This window comes from Caretta caretta, chromosome 11 (assembly GCF_965140235.1).
Source record: "Caretta caretta isolate rCarCar2 chromosome 11, rCarCar1.hap1, whole genome shotgun sequence".
Taxonomy (NCBI): domain Eukaryota; kingdom Metazoa; phylum Chordata; order Testudines; family Cheloniidae; genus Caretta; species Caretta caretta.
Window position 1 is genome coordinate 18,911,242 of NC_134216.1, and position 17,578 is coordinate 18,928,819.

At 46.3% G+C, this 17,578-nt stretch overlaps 1 protein-coding gene across 3 annotated transcripts in view; it reads right to left on the reverse strand.

The window, feature by feature from the left end:
* LCT (lactase) overlaps nt 1-15,743 on the reverse strand; it is a 42,678-nt gene extending 26,935 nt beyond the window's left edge. Inside the window, exons 1-4 of one of the 3 annotated variants that reach the window (XM_048870340.2) lie at nt 15,632-15,743; nt 12,307-14,862; nt 10,959-11,038; nt 3,327-3,410 (exon numbers count right to left, since the gene is read on the reverse strand). In XM_048870340.2, coding sequence (XP_048726297.2) covers nt 3,327-3,410; nt 10,959-11,038; nt 12,307-12,967 — 825 coding nt within the window. In that variant the 5' untranslated portion in view covers nt 12,968-14,862; nt 15,632-15,743. Of the gene's footprint in view, nt 1-3,326; nt 3,411-10,958; nt 11,039-12,306 lie in introns of all 3 variants that reach the window. The other 2 variants (XM_075117803.1, XM_075117805.1) reach the window with 2 other exon arrangements.
* Nucleotides 15,744-17,578: the final 1,835 nt, after the last annotated feature.

Below are 17,578 nucleotides of genomic sequence, written 5' to 3' on the forward strand. Positions count from 1 at the left end.
AATGGTTTTTCATTGTTCTCAGATCCAAGGGTTTGGGTCTGTGGTCACCTATGCAAATTGGTGAGGCTTTTTATCCAACATTTCCCAGGAAAGGGGGGGTGCAAGTGTTGGGAGGATTGTTCATTGTTCTTAAGATCCAAGGGTCTGGGTCTGTAGTCACCTAGGCAAATTGGTGAGGCTTTTTACTAAACCTTGTCCGGGAAGTGGGGTGCAAGGTTTTGGGAAGTATTTTGGGGGGAAAGACGTGTCCAAACAGCTCTTCCCCAGTAACCAGTATTAGTTTGGTGGTGGTAGCGGCCAATCCAAGGACAAAGGGTGGAATATTTTGTACCTTGGGGAAGTTTTGACCTAAGCTGGTAAAGATAAGCTTAGGAGGTTTTTCATGCAGGTCCCCACATCTGTACCCTAGAGTTCAGAGTGGGGGAGGAACCTTGACAAGCCTATTCAATATTAACCCTTGGGTATTCACTTTGAGAACTGGCTTGTTTCCTGGAAGGTCTCCAGGTGGTACTGTGGGGAGAATATATATAGCCAAAGGAATGAGGGGATCAGGGCATTTCTGCCAAACCACATGGCAGACTTTCCCAGTTTCCTGTTGCTGCTGGGCTCTGCATTCAGCTTCATGCTAAGCAGTAGAGGTGGCAGTAAAGCAAGATGCTCAGAGCAGCAGTAGTGTCTAGGGCCAAGGCAGACCTGGCAGAGACAAAAGTGGCTCAGTGCTCAAGATGTCACTAGTCAGGGAATATAAGGCTCATTTGCCTGCTAGGGGGGCGGAAACCTCTTAGTGCCTGGGAGGGTGGAGGTGAAAGGCTCGTGGGATTGAGGGAAGGCATGTGGGACAAGGGAAGGGATTGAGAGGTGAGATATTTGGCAGCAGTCTCCGTCCCTGCTTTTGAGGAGGACTGGTCAAAAAGGGCTAATTGAAAAAAAGGGAAAAAAACCACAACCTTTTATTTTCAATAACACTAAAGTTTTGGGGTGCAGGTGTGATTTTTCATTAAAAAAAACAAAAAAAAGCTCTTAGCTGAGAAATTGTTTCAACAAACAACAACAACATTTGATCGGTCTAGCTACAAGGGTTAACTGGAGAAAGTATCAAGTGGCCAGGGGACTATGGAATCCTGTCTTCTGTTCTTGGCTCTGGTAACTCATTTGCTGGAAACACATACAGCTTCCGCATTTACTGGTGTAATTCACTACTTGCGGCAGAATTGATAGGTGCACTAATAGAGAGAGACCTTTGGTACTTTTATCACTGTGTCATCTAACCCTATCACGAGACCTCTCCTTGCTAATGTTTCTATCATTGCTATCACAAGTGAACAATTACACATACAAAGCTTGCTAGGGCAGTTGTAAAGCCAGAGATAGAATAAAATAGTGCTTCTGTATGTAAAATTGAGGCAAAACTCCTTGCCTACCTAACAGGGATGCTGCAAAAATTTGTGAAGAGTTTTAAAAGCATTGGATAAAAGGGAGGTATGTAATTTCAGTTGCTCAGTGATCACTGCCCAAACTGTGCATTTTCAGTGCTTTCAGACACCTGCTGTAAGATAGAAAAGCAGTAGCGACACACCAATGAGCAACACAAAACCAGCTGTTCCCTGGCCTGGCTGTTGTCTGATCTGTGGTGACAAAACAGAACCATTTAGCTATGCTTCAGTGAGAGTGTGGATTTCCCCAGCTTTGTGTGGCTTGTACAGTCAATGTCTGTGGATTTCTCAAAACAATGGGCATCTTTTAAACCTGTTTTGTGTTTTGCATAGACGATGCACATGCAGCTTCCCTTCTCTCTCTCTTTCTCTATTTCTAAGGCAGCCATCACTGTAACATCTGGGTGCTCAGTGAAGAACAACTGTCGTGTTTAAAGCACAGGATTGGGAGGAACTAGGAGGCTTGAGGTGTCTCCCTTGCTCTGCTGCTTACCTGTTATGAGACCTTGAACAAGACACACAACTTCTGTGCCCACAACAGCAAAAAAACGGGAATAACGTGTGACAGACTGACAATATCCTGGACAAACTTGGTGTAATTAAACGTAAATCAATTATGTTTATCTTAACATCTTTGGAGTTCATTATATTAAAAATGCAATTGTTTATGTGTTGGTGATTGTATACAGCTCCGATAGGAGGAGGAGGGTGCTAATGACATTTTTCCAGTTATCGACTCTTTGAAGCCACCCTCTGGAGAAGTACATATAGGCTGGTTCAAATTGGATTCTACAGGGACCAACAGACAAAGAAAGGAGGTCCATGGAGGTCCCCAATCCTTCAAGAAGGGTTAGAAGGACTGGGTTTACTGAGGCCCCATAAGACTGGGCATTAGTTTTGAGCTGAGGCTATTATGAACTTGTGACCCCTTTGAGGGGTTTGAAAGACTTATCACCTGTCAGAGCCCAGAGTGATCTCTGGCAGTCTTATTAGCATGTATGCAGGTTATTTTACTGCTTTAATGTGTTTTATTTGTAGTGCTTTTACCTTAAGAATAAAATTTGCAGCACTTCCTATGCAGGCCTCTTATAATTGTTGGCAATTACAGTGTGTGTCGTCTCTGAGGGAAGAAGCAAAGCAGGTCTGCTTAAGCAGCTTGTCTTTTGCTAGTGAAGTCACAGTACAATCAGGGAGCTATGCAGACTGGAAACATCCCAGTCAGGAGGGAGAGAAACACACCGGTCCCCATCCAAGCAACGCAACAGCTACTGGGCCGGAAGCCTGACAGTGGTGCCCTTGCTGGACCACTAAATATAGATGCAGTTTTCCTCAATTGTGACAACGTGCACCTAGCTCACAGAGGATTTAAGAGAGCAAATACACTGTAAATTACTTTGAGTTCCTCATATGGAAGTGGCATTAGCTGTAAAATGAACTGTTTCTAATTGCTGAGTCTTTTTAAAGACATTACACATAACCACAGCTAGTGATATGATAGATGGTTTCAGCAGTTCAACAGAATTACAGTACACAGGAAATGGTCTTAAACCCATCTACTCCACTCTACCACTGATATGTTATCTAATATTAATGTTAACCCAAATAATAATCCTTTCCATTTCCTTTGAGGACACTTGAAAAGTAGCTGTGAAAAAGAAGGCATTTCCCCACATGCACAATATATTTAGAACATTTTTCCCTTTGGTGAAGATCTCTACATAGTAATTTAAAACATTAAGAGCATATTTCTTCCCTCAGTTATACAGGCACAAAATAGCACTGGTACAGGATTTACACTTGCGTAACTGAAAGCAGATTGGATCCCTAAAAGTCCAAAGCAGTCTAGAAATCTCTATAGTACAGTTTTCACTTTGAAGCATTGCTCAAAATTACCTGTAACTTGTTCAACTTCCTTTTTAAGTCTACATCATTTCTACAGTTGTATTGCAGGCTGAAAGAGAGAAAATCTACAGAGTCCTGGAAAGAAGAAAAGGCAAATCACTACTCCAGAAATAATTTTTGCAATTAAAAATTGCTCAGAAAAAAAAAATCCTATTTCTTAATGTTTCCCCTGAACTGGCAGCTAAGATTACCAGTACCTGTAGTTTTAGGATTCAGAAGTCCTACAGAAACAGGGGAACCAGGAAATGGTATAATTCTCATCAGTCCCAATGGACAACAGGTAGAATCAAAGTGTCATTTAGTTTACAGCCATAAGGTTGTTTCTGAGGACTACAACGGTATGGAAGCTGATCAAATGATACAAACAGAGTACTTTGTGTATTTAACATTTATCATCTGCAATTAGTTATTGAACTATCAAGACTCAGAGAAACTGCTGAATTGGAATTCATTTGCAAATTGGATACTATTAATTTAGGCTTAAATAGAGACTGGGCCCTGGTCTACACTAGGACTTTAGATCGAATTTAGCAGCGTTAAATCGATTTAAACCTGCACCCGTCCACACAATGAAGCCCTTTATTTCGACTTAAAGGGCTCTTAAAATCGATTTCCTTACTCCACCCCTGACAAGTGGATTAGCGCTTAAATCGACGTTGCCGGCTCGAATTTGGGGTACTGTGGACACAATTCGATGGTATTGGCCTCCGGGAGCTATCCCAGAGTGCTCCATTCTGACCGCTCTGGACAGCGCTCTCAACTCAGATGCACTGGCCAGGTAGACAGGAAAAGAACCGCGAACTTTTGAATCTCATTTCCTGTTTGGCCAGCGTGGCAAGCTGCAGGTGACCATGCAGAGCTCATCAGCAGAGGTGACCATGATGGAGTCCCAGAATCGCAAAAGAGCTCCAGCATGGACTGAACGGGAGGTACGGGATCTGATCGCTGTTTGGGGAGAGGAATCCGTGCTATCAGAACTCCGTTCCAGTTTTCGAAATGCCAAAACCTTTCTGAAAATCTCCCAGGGCATGAAGGACAGAGGCCATAACAGGGACCCGAAGCAGTGCCGCGTGAAACTGAAGGAGCTGAGGCAAGCCTACCAGAAAACCAGAGAGGCGAACGGCCGCTCTGGGTCAGAGCCCCAAACATGCCGCTTCTATGATGAGCTGCATGCCATTTTAGGGGGTTCAGCCACCACTACCCCAGCCGTGTTGTTTGACTCCTTCAATGGAGATGGAGGCAATACAGAAGTAGGTTTTGGGGACGAAGAAGATGATGAGGAGGAGGTTGTAGATAGCTCACAGCAAGCAAGCGGAGAAACCGGTTTTCCCGACAGCCAGGAACTGTTTCTCACCCTAGACCTGGAGCCAGTACCCCCCGAACCCACCCAAGGCTGCCTCCTGGACTCAGCAGGCGGAGAAGGGACCTCTGGTGAGTGTACCTTTTAAAATGCTATACATGGTTTAAAAGCAAGCATGTGAAAGGATTACTTTGCCCTGGCATTTGCGGTTCTGCCTTTGCAAAAGGTTTCTGGGGAGGGCAGCCTTATTTCGTCCTTCATGGTAGGACACTTTACCACTCCAGGCCAGCAACACGTACTGGGGAATCACTGTAGAACAAAGCATTGCAGTGTATGTTTGCTGGCATTCAACCAAAATCCGTTCACGCGGTGGGAGGAGGCAAAATGCGACCTTGTAACGAAAGCACATGTGCTATGTATGTAATGTTAACTTTCAAGGTTTACCCTGAAAGAGTGTAGCCACTGTTTTATAAAATGTGTCTTTTTAAATACCGCTGTCCCTTTTTTTTTCTCCACCAGCTGCATGTGTTTCAATGATCACAGGATCTTCTCCTTCCCAGAGGCTAGTGAAGCTTAGAAAGAAAAAAAAACGCACTCGCGATGAAATGTTCTCCGAGCTCATGCTGTCCTCCCACACTGACAGAGCACAGACGAATGCGTGGAGGCAAATAATGTCAGAGTGCAGGAAAGCACAAAATGACCGGGAGGAGAGGTGGAGGGCTGAAGAGAGTAAGTGGCGGGCTGAAGAGAGTAAGTGGCGGGCTGAAGACAGGGCTGAAGCTCAAAGGTGGCGGCAGCGTGATGAGAGGAGGCAGGATTCAATGCTGAGGCTGCTGCAGGACCAAACCAGTATGCTCCAGTGTATGGTTGAGCTGCAGCAAAGGCAGCTGGAGCACAGACTGCCACTGCAGCCCCTCTGTAACCAACCGCCCTCCTCCCCAAGTTCCATAGCCTCCACACCCAGACGCCCAAGAACACGGTGGGGAGGCCTCCGGCCAACCAGCCACTCCCCCACAGAGGATTGCCCAAAAAAAAGAAGGCTGTCATTCAATAAATTTTAAAGTTGTAAACTTTTAAAGTGCTGTGCTTAAAGTGCTGTGTGGCATTTTCCTTCCCTCCTCCACCACCCCTCCTGGGATACCTTGGTAGTCATCCCCCTATTTGTGTGATGAATGAATAACGAATGCATGACTGTGAAGCAGCAATGACTTTATTGGCTCTGCAAGCAATGATTAAAGGGAGGAGGGGAGGGTGGTTAGCTTACAGGGAAGTAGAGTGAACCAAGGGGCGGGGGGGTTCATCAAGGAGAAACAAACAGAACTTTTACACCGTAGCCTGGCCAGTCATGAAACTGTTTTTCAAAGCTTCTCTGATGCGTACCGCGCCCTCCTGTGCTCTTCTAACCGCCCTGGTGTCTGGCTGCGCGTAACCAGCAGCCAGGCGATTTGCCTCAACCTCCCACCCCGCCATAAACGTCTCCCCCTTACTCTCACAGATATTGTGGAGCACACAGCAAGCAGTAATAACAGTGGGAATATTGGTTTCGCTGAGGTCTAAGCGAGTCAATAAACTGCGCCAGCGCGCCTTTAAACGTCCAAATGCACATTCTACCACCATTCTGCACTTGCTCAGCCTGTAGTTGAACAGCTCCTGACCACTGTCCAGGCTGCCTGTGTACGGCTTCATGAGCCATGGCATTAAGGGGTAGGCTGGGTCCCCAAGGATACATATAGGCATTTCAACATCCCCAACAGTTATTTTCTGGTCTGGGAATAAAGTCCCTTCCTGCAGCTTTTGAAACAGACCAGAGTTCCTGAAGATGCGAGCATCATGCACCTTTCCCGGCCATCCCACGTTGATGTTGGTGAAACGTCCCTTGTGATCCACCAGAGCTTGCAGCACTATTGAAAAGTACCCCTTGCGGTTTATGTACTCGGCGGCTTGGTGCTCCGGTGCCAAGATAGGGATATGGGTTCCATCTATAGCCCCACCACAGTTAGGGAATCCCATTGCAGCAAAGCCATCCACTATGACCTGCACATTTCCCAGGGTCACTACCCTTGATATCAGCAGATCTTTGATTGCGTGGGCTACTTGCATCACAGCAGCCCCCACAGTAGATTTGCCCACTCCAAATTGATTCCCAACTGACCGGTAGCTGTCTGGCGTTGCAAGCTTCCACAGGGCTATCGCCACTCGCTTCTCAACTGTGAGGGCTGCTCTCATCTTGGTATTCATGCGCTTCAGGACAGGGGAAAGCAAGTCACAAAGTTCCATGAAAGTGCCCTTACGCATGCGAAAGTTTCGTAGCCACTGGGAATCGTCCCAGACCTGCAACACTATGCGGTCCCACCAGTCTGTGCTTGTTTCCCGAGCCCAGAATCGGCGTTCCACAGCATGAACCTGCCCCATTAGCACCATGATGCATGCATTGTCAGGGCCCATGCTTTCAGAGAAATCTGTGTCCATGTCCTGATCACTCACGGGACCGCGCTGACGTCGCCTCCTCGCCCGGTATCGCGTTGCCATGTTTTGGTGCTGCATATACTGCTGAATAATGCGTGTGGTGGTTAATGTGCTCCTAATTGCCAAAGTGAGCTGAGCGGGCTCCATGCTTGCCGTGGTATGGCGTCCGCACAGAAAAAAGGCGCGGAACGATTGTCTGCCGTTGCTCTGACGGAGGGAGGGGCGACTGACGACACGGCTTACAGGGTTGGCTTCAGGGAGCTAAAATCAACAAAGGGGGTGCCTGTACATCAAGGAGTATTTCAGGCAGGACTGCACGGAGGGTTCCAATAAGAAATGGTGCACCTAAGTTATCGTTGTTATTGGAACAAGGAGGTTAGCCTGGCCTCTGATTGATACATGGCTAGATTTACCTCGCTGCACCTTCTCTGTGAGTGACTGCAGTGTGACCTAGAGGAATGAGTCCCCTAGACAGGGGAGGAGGCAAATGAGTACAAAACAAATCTGGTCTATTTCTTGTTTTGACCCACTCCATCTATCTTTTACATCTTTGGCTGGCAGCAGACGGTGCAGAAGGACTGCATGCCATCCACATCTCATGGCTGCTTGGCAGAAGATGGTACAGTACGCCTGCTAGCCATCCCCATCTCTTGCCTGCCTGGCAGAAGATGGTGCAATACGACTGCTAGCAATCCTCATCTCTTGCCTGCCTGGCAGAAGATGGTACAGTACGACTGCTAGCAGTCCGTATCGCCTGCCTGCTCACCATAAGACGGTTCAATAGGACTGACTGCAGGACTAAAGAGAATGACCTGGTCAAGTCACTCCAAATTTAGTCCCTGCGCCCATGTCTGCCCAGGCGCTCCCAGCCGACGCGGCCAGGAGCACCTCGGACACGATGAGGACGACTACCAATCGTATTGCACCGTCTGCTGCCAGAAGGCAAGGGGTTGCTGCTACTGTGCAGCAAAGCCGTACCGCGTCTGCCAGCACCCAGGAGACATAGGGTGACGGTTACCTGAGCGGGCTCCATGCTTGCTGTGGTATGGCGTCTGCACAGGTAACTCAGGAAAAAAGGCGCGAAATGATTGTCTGCCCTTGCTTTCACGGAGGGAGGGAGGGAACGGGGGCCTGACGACACGTACCCAGAACCACCCGCGACAATGTTTTAGCCCCATCAGAGCGCTCCATTGTGACTGCTCTGGACAGCACTCTCAGATGCCCGATTGTTTGCCATTGCTCTGACGCTGGGAGGGGCGCTTACAGGGTTGGCTTCAGGGAGCTAAAATCAACAAAGGGGGTGGCTTTACATCAAGGAGTATTTCAGGCAGGACTTCACAGAGGGTTCCAATAAGAAATGGTGCACCTAAGTTATTGTCCTTATTGGAGCAAGAAGGTTAGCCTGGCCTCTGATTGATACATGGCTAGATTTACCTCGCTGCACCTTGACTGCAGTGTGATCTAGAAGAATGAGTCCCCTAGACAGGGGAGGGGGGGGAAGCAAATGAGTACAAAACAAATCTGGTCTATTTCTTGTTTTGACCCACTCCATCTATCTTTTACATCTTTGGCTGGCAGCAGACGGACTGCATGCCATCCACATCTCATGACTGCTCGGCAGAAGATGGTACAGCACGACTGCTAGCAGTCCGTATCGCCTGCCCGCTCACCATAAGACGGTTCAATAGGACTGACTGCAGGACTAAAGAGAATGACCTGGTCAAGTCACTCCAAATTTAGTCCCTGTGCCCATGTCTGCCCAGGCGCTCCTGATCGACCTCACAGAGGCGACCAGGAGCACCTCAGACATGACGATGACGGCTACCAGTCGTACTGTACCGTCTGCTGCCACAAGGCAAGGGGTTGCTGCTACTGTGTAGCAATGCCGTACCGCGTCTGCCAGCACCCAGGAGACATAGGGTGACGGTTACCTGAGCGGGCTCCATGCTTGCCATGGTATGGCGTCTGCACAGGTAACTCAGGAAAAAAGGCGCGAAATGATTGTCTGCCCTTGCTTTCACGGGGGGAGGGAGGGAACGGGAGGCTGACGATATGTACCCAGAACCACCCGCGACAATGTTTTAGCCCCATCAGGCATTGGGATCTCAACCCAGAATTCCAATGGGCAGCGGAGACTGCGGGAACTGTGGGATAGCTACCCACAGTGCAACGCTCCGGAAGTCGACGCTTGCCTCGGTACTGTGGAAGCGCTCCGCCGAGTTAATGCACTTAATGCACTTAGAGCATTTACTGTGGGGACACACACACTCGAATTTATAAAACCGATTTCTAAAAAACCGACTTCTATAAATTCGACCTTATTCCGTAGTGTAGACATACCCTGGGAGTGGCTAAGTCATTATGCAAGGTAGCCTGTTTCCTCTTGTTTTTTCCTACCCCCCCCCCCCAGATGTTCTGGTTTAACTTGGATTTAAACTTGGAGAGTGGTCAGTTTAGATGAGCTATTACCAGCAGGAGAGTGAGTTTGTGTGTGTATGGGGGTGGGGGGGGATGTGAGAAAACCTGGATTTATGCAGGAAATAGTCCGACTTGATTATGTAAAGAGTTGTCACTTTGGATGGGCTAGCACCAGCAGGAGAGTGAATTTGTGTGGGGGGGTGGAGGGTGAGAAAACCTGGATTTGTGCTGGAAATGGCCCACCTGTTGATCACTTTAGATAAGCTATTACCAGCTGGACAGTGGGGTGGGAGGAGGTATTGTTTCATATTCTCTGTGTATATATAAAGTCTGCTGCAGTTTCCACGGTATGCATCTGATGAAGTGAGCTGTAGCTCACGAAAGCTCATGCTCAAATAAATTGGTTAGTCTCTAAGGTGCCACAAGTACTCCTTTTCTTTTTTAGAAAATTAACGATTAGTCTTGGCCATGCAGATAGAGTTTTGCGGCAGAGTTCAGAACAGTTTACCAATATGCACCTGCAGAAAGTACATTTTTAAAAGCCTTTGGTAGTGCCACACCCGCACAAATTGTCTCATTATTTCACTTGAAAAGCAGATGAATGCCATGTCTAAGAATTATTTGTTCACTGATTTCAATCTTAACATCTTCTGGACCCAGCAGACTAATAGGTAGCGTTTGATCTTTTCAGAGAACTCACTACAGTACAGAAAAGCTGTTATTTCCAGTCAGATGAAGTCTAAATTTGCAACCTATCACTTCAACTGAGCCCTAGCTTGACAACTAGTCTGAAGGGTTTCTCTCCAGACTGTGCCAGCCACAGGTACCTGGCCACTAGAGCATGAATAGCTCAGGTTGGAGCCATTAGAATCCTCAGAGCTCCTACAAGGCTTTTAGAAAAATAAAAGTTAGAGACAAGAGTTAAATAGGAAATAAAATAGGCAAAGTGGATTTTTACTAGTCAGTATTTAAAATGTGAACTTATTATTATTATTAATGGGAAGCGACAGTGTGGCATCTCTCTGCAGTAACCTTATAATACATGCAGAACATGCACATTATTACAGCTGCAAATTGTGAATGAAATTCATCATCAAATCTCTCAAAGGCTTTGACCCAAAAGTAATTATGCACCTGTGTAACTTCAGTGGGACTACTCATGAAAATGAAGTTACTCATTTGCTTAAATTTTCAGATGAAGATTTAACTAAGGAATACAGTGTCTGTGCTTTTTAAGTAATGCTTACCAAAAAGGACAATTTGGTCCTTGTTTAAAATTAGTTCAGCTTCACATGATTAAACTACTGAATAAACAGACATTATTAAATCCGGTAGATCAAATTACAATTGCAGTAAGTTATTTTTATTCCGATAAATAAAAAAAATTGCTAATCAAGTGCAAGGTAATAGACAAGAGTTCCAAGAAAATAAAGTATCACCCTAAGAGAGGCTAAAAAAGATTCCAAAGGTGCACTCCCAAAGACATGATCAATTTCCAGTGCAATGGACAGTTTTCCATCTGAAAAATACAGAAAAAAGTGCCTATTATATCATTTACTTGGAGGAAGGAGGGAAAAGAATGAAAGATGCAGATTCACAGTACATATATTAGAAACCAATTTTTCTAGATTACATTATTTAAAAGATGTCCACCTAGTGGGGGGTAGGAGGGGAGTAGGAGTCCAGCAAGTATCCTGACCTAGACTGCTCAACGCCAGCTGCTGATCACACACAGCACTAGTGGAAAGCAGGAGTTCAGGGAAAGAGTTCTAGGTCTGATGGGTCATGAAGCAAGACCTTTACTTTTCAGGACCTTGGTGGTTCTCTTACACAAAGCGTTTTTATTTTTAAACTGTTCTGGGCTTGGAATCTAAATGATCTACTTAAAAAGTCTCTAAAAGTTGAACAATTTCAGGATGGCAAGCTTCATCTCTACCCATAACCTATGAACTAGCATTAAAAGAATCTTAAAGCCAACAAAAAGAAAGCCTACAAAATATGGACTAAAGGAGAAAAAAAGTTTAGCCTCTCCCAAGTGGTGGATGCTGCTAGAACAGGATGGAGAACAGTAATTCAGTTTCACAGAGAATTTACAAATTTCATTTCATTCTGATTAGGAATGAAAACCAAAAATTTCAAAGTTCTCCACAACAGGGAATTACCATTCTCTACCCAGGTCCGGGAGCCATAGCTCCAGAGCACTCTGCCTGGTGGGTGGCTCTAGATCCACAAACCTTGGAGTCCAGACTCCCAAGTCTTCCTGCCTTCCCTTAAATCCACCACACAGACCACCAAGGAGTTTGGCCAGGGAAGATAGCCGGAAGCCAGGGAGATTTCCCACTGAAGCTTCCTACTAATTTATTTTGTGTCTATGAGTTTAACTTAACATAAGAAAATAGAAAAAAGCCAGCAGGTCTTTGAGGGGTGAGTGCAAACATTTGAATTAAGCCCTAGGTTATACACATTCTAATGTAAACCATAGCCTTTAGTGCATAATTTTCACTCCTTTAAAAAACTCCAAGACACTCGTAAGCTGGTAAAGAAAATAGAAGGTAATTTAGCTATTTCTCTGTGGTGTGAACTCAACTGAGCAATACTTCATTATTTTAAAATGCAAAGATTTCAGAGAAACTGATCATTCAAAATGTTTCTATAGACATTTTTTCTACTGTCCTGAAAAACACACACACACACACACACACACACAGAGCCAGCCATCAACAGTTTAACCATTTCACACACTGTTTAGGAAAGTCAAACAGAATTCCATTCCCATTTTCTCTTTACCTTTTGAAGAATATTTTTCATGGTAGATTTTATAAGCTTTTTCATGCGCAGCAGCTAGAATTTGGAGAGAGGTCTGTGGATCATCATACGGCAGACTCTCAGTGATCTCAGGCAAGTCGCTAAAGGTGAGCCACATGTCAACCATATCACCAAAAGAACGGAAGTTAAACTCAGCATATTCTACAAAGAGGTCAGCAAAGGTCCTGTGCTTCCCAAATGTGGACTGCGTGATCACAACCCCAGGCAAATGCTTACGATGCAAAATTATCACTGGCTTAAGGTTTGCAGCAGTAAGAGACTTAAGAAGTTGTCTATAGCACTGAACTGTAGCTTCTTCCGGATTCTTGGCATTCCCCTCTGGAAGGATGTGCATCCATGGCATAAAGATTTTATAATGCGTCACACCACTTGCATGAAGGTAGGAGAAGTACTGTGTCAAAGAAGCCAAAAAAGGATGGTGGCACAAACAATTATGTCCTTCATCCACTACAATATTAAGAGCCTTTTCGCCTAAGAGCTTGTTTTGAATATTTAAATTCCTTACTGACTCATTGTTTAGGGGACCAGCAATGGCAATAAAACTCTGAGCTAGTTTCCAATCTACCCCACAACAAGGAGAAAAGAAAAGAAAAATTAAGACTACCTTACAACCTAGATCCATCTTTGCTAACCTGCTTCAGAGAACAGTTGCTTTATGCTATTTATGGTAGAGCAGAGATAATAAAATTAACCTTTAGCTTGCATTATCTATTGTGCAGATAACATGCCCATGAGCAGCTAGCACAAGGATGATAAAGATGTTTTCAAAAACACTTCACCGTTGCCCCACTTAGACGGGCATAGGTTATACAAACATAAATATGGTTACTTATCTTACAGCAAGGACGGTGGTTCTTTCTAAATGGATAACACCCCTCACGCCACTCCTGGTCTTATGGGACAAACCCGGGAAGTGGGCGGGCGCAAGCCCACCCACTGCTAAAGGCCCCTCCCCCAGCCTAGCGGGAGGGACCACTGGACCCAGGGACCAACTGATTACGGGAGACAACTAATGAAAAACAGGGATCGGAGTGAAGGTCAGAGGTTCAAAATGAGGATACCGGATGGGGACACCAAGCATAGATCCCCGGACAGCGCCCACTGCTCCTCAAAGCTGTCGAGGGAGCCAGCAGATGCTGCCCAGTGGAACTCTGCCTGGATATGTGAAACTAGGGAGGAACAGAAATAGGCCCCGCAGTCGCAGAGCACCCCCCTCGTGTAACATCCTCCTCCTGGTATTATAGATGGAGACTTTGGTCAGAGCCAGGAGGAGGTTGACGAGGAGGTCTCGCGACTTCGTGGGACCACGGATAGGGTGTGCAAAAAGGAGCAAGTGTGGGGAAAAGTGCAGCCAGAACCTCAACAAGAGGTTCTGGAGGAGCAGGAATAGGGGCTGCAACCTGGCGCATTCAAGATAGGCATGCGCCAGGTTCTCCCTCACGCCTCAAACGGGGCAGGCCTCAGGTGTATGGGTGAACCGTGCCAGGTGCACGCCTGTGCTCACAGCTCCATGAAGGAGCTGCCAATTAATGTCCCCAGCGGGCCGTGGGACCAAGGTGGAATAAAGGCTGGCCCACCGGGGCTCCTCACCCTCTCTAGGTGGAAGATAGTCCCGCCATTTGGTATCGGGGCGGGACACGAGGGTGAGGAAATGCAATGTATGGAGCAGGAGCATGTACAGATGGTTTCTGGGTGCAGTTCAAAACCTGACCGGCTGCAGGGTATGCAGCCGGCTCGGAGTGTGGGAGCGGGGAGGCCAGAGGGGCTCGCGGAACAGGGGCCCAAGATAGCTGTGATCAAAACCAGCATGGAGTACCTCCCTGAGAGACTTAATGAAAAAAAAACAAAAACAAGATAAAGAATGAAAAGGACAATTTAAGAAAACAAGCACTCGTCAAACAACGATTGATTACAGCATGACGGTGCAAAACTCATTGGTCTCAATGAAGGAAAATCACTATATAAACAGGATGCCTTGCCATGAAACTTAGGGTTCGTCCTGCCAAGACTTCCCGGAGCATCGTGTTGCGAACAACAGAACCCGGCTCCTACCTACCCGTGATCAACCTAGCTGACCACTAGATTGATCCAGACTGTGGACTGGTAACTATAACAATCGACTGGCAGGAGAGTGAGTGAGCGGGTGAGCATATGCTAACTGTTGTATCTTCAATAAATGTAGTGTATTGCCTTTTCCCCTGAAAAAGATCCTGTGTGCTTCTTACAAGCATAACAAGAGGAGTCCTATTTAAAATGCCAGCTGAAGGACAGTCCCACTGAACCTTCCATCTGATCTGAAGACTTGCATCACGGCATAGTGAGTGGAGAAGGTGTTGACTGACCTTTGAGTCAGGAATCATACTTTGCAAGAAGTGCTTGATGATTGGCAACTCATAGTTGAAGCATCACCACAGATGCTTTCAACCAGAAAGATCCACTTGCAGAGAAGTTAGATCTGGTCTGTTGCTTTGATCTCTCTTGGATAGCATGGACAACCAGACACGCTGGGATGGAATGCTGAAAAAAAAAAAAAGTATTTACATCCATCAGAACCTGGTATCTTCTGTCTGCACACTTGGAGATCACAGGGACACATGCAGGAGTAGCTCATATAAGCTTTGCCTGTTCTAAAATCCCCTCTTTACTGATAAGGCCATTCTACCCAACGATTATGGCTAGAGGATGTCCAGTAATTTATGCTGCTTTTCTGAGGGATATATAGAGCATCTGCAAACATCCCCATGAGATCCCAAAAAACTTTTAGTTCATCCAATGGGGCTATAGAGGGAAGCTTAATCATCTTGTCAGGGGACAAGGAAGAAATAGCCAGTGGTTGGAGGTCTTCTCTGCCAAGCTCTTGTTCCTCCAACACTTGTTACCAGAACTGGTACTGGAGTCAGCTGTCTTAGTTGCTTTGAGGAAGGTTATCTTGCAGTCTGCTGAGGAAGCCATTTTCCTAATGTACGGACTGATAACCCCCAGGAGACCCCTTAGAGCCAGTAACCAATTATTTTAGTTTAGTATTCATTCAGTGTGTGATGTTTTGATTAACATACAATGAACATATGTAATATAGCATTGATTAATCAGAGTTGATTTGTAGGATTATAAAAGTATAAGACTGATCAGTATTTAGAAGAACTATGTAGTAAACATGAGTAGGACAAGCTGAAATGCAAGAAACTGTGGGTTGATGCCTGCAAGACTTTAGCTTAGCTATTTCAGGCCCTGGAGACAAAAAATGATGGCATAAGTCAATGACCGAGTGTCACAGGGCGAGACTCACCCCTGCAGCACCTCCTGCTGGTCTCTCAGGGAATTAGTTCTTCCAGCTTCCAGAGTGCCCTCTACAGGCCAGTGTCTCGCTGCTGCTAGCCCCCAGGTCCCTCCCAGACCCCGGTGCCCCTTTTACCCAGGGTGCTGCCCCCTGGCAGTACCCCCACAGTCTCTAGGTCTCCCCTCCCTGGGGAATCCCCACCCACTATCCCCACTTCGTCTCAGTCTTGGCTACTGCCAGTCACCATTAAGCCCCCGCACACTTGGGCAGACTGCAGTGTATAAGCCAATCATCACAGGCAAGGGGGGTTTGGACCTGCTGCCTCTGCCTACCCATGGGCTGCCCCCTGCAACTCCAGTACCTATCTTAGGCCATCTGCCAGGCCTGCAGCCTGGGACTTTTCCAGTCTGGAGCCTCCCAGTTCCTCTGGCTTTCCCCATTTCAAGCTCACCAGCAGCCAGGCCCATCTCCCTCCACAGCTAGAGAAGATGCTGTCTGCTCTTGGCCCACTGCCCTTTTATAAGGGTCAGCTGAGCCCTGACTGGGGCGTGGCCACAGCTGAGCCTGCTTCCCCTAGTCAGCCTGGGAACTGCTTGCTCCAGCCACAGCTTGCACAGTTTGCTCCAGCCACAGCTTGCTCCAGCCCTCTCCTGGGCTGTTTTAAGCCCTTTAAGGCTGGAGTGGGTGACCACCCTGCTACACCAAGAAATAACCGGAAAGATTATGGGAAAAAGAGAGGTATCAACTGGTAATATTACAAAAAGTATAGCTGGGAAGATTAAATTTAAATTATAAAATGCTGTAACAACAAATATTGTATCCAGCATGTGCCTTAACTACAAGATAAAGGTGGTATGTCAACAACAAGAACCTACATAGCCTATAGAATTTGGGGTCCCTTGTGTTTCTAAGGGACACAGAACAATAAGAAAGAGAGGGTTGACACTGTCATGTACATAGGTAGAATGTAGGTATAGACAGAATCTCAGTATAAAAAAGGGTGCCCAGAATAAGCAAATTGAGGTTCCTATGGGAAACTCCAGCAGGAACAACTCCTGTATTGATGGTTAATCCATGAGAGGGCCAACAGACTAACACCATCTAGGAGGACGAGTATGTCTGTAGGTATAATTGATACACTGTACTTATCTTTAGGAATTGTATATGCTGTGACATTTATAACGTTATTGGTAACTTTAATAAAAGTACTAAAAGATAGATGCTCTTGTAACTGTACGTGTTATTTGCCTATGGTTTCATGTGTTCCTATGGGCTCTAGATCCAGAACAGAGATAATTCTGTTGAACTTGAGACTAGCTGCCAGAGCAGAACCCACTGGAGTACAATTAACATTAAATAGAATAAAGTCTACAGGCTCAAGGTTGGTAAAGTTACTGAAGTGAAGGAGGGCACACAGGAGGGTACCAGCTCAGTGGTTCCCTCCTGGATCCAGATTTATGGGTGCCTCTAAAGGATTCCTCCCTCAACTGCCTGTTCCCATCCCACTGGGTTATCCATGGTGGGGAAGGGTCACATTCTAACAAGAATAGTCTTCTACATTCCCCTGAAGAGGATGAGAAAGCTAAGTCCTCATCCCTAGAAGGGGCATGCCAGTCCAGCATCCCACAGCCGAGCGAGGCCTGTGGCCAGTTCGAACACATGATGAAAGGAATGAGCTCTTAAAGTCTGTCCAGTACTGGGGAATCTGGTACCGGGCCAAGTCAGTTGTTGCCAAGAATTGCCTCTATGCCAGCAAGATTTTCTATACAGATGAGTCCATCGGTGCTGCGTGTGTCACCAAGGCCCCAGTGGTTGGTACTGATTAGCCCAACATTTTCCTTGGTATCACTGCTATCAGAATAATCTGGTGAATGCACACAGTGCCAGAGAAGGTCCTGCTGCCTGAGCAATACCAGTAGCAGTGCAGTGCTGTGTGAAGCAACCATCTGTGCATAT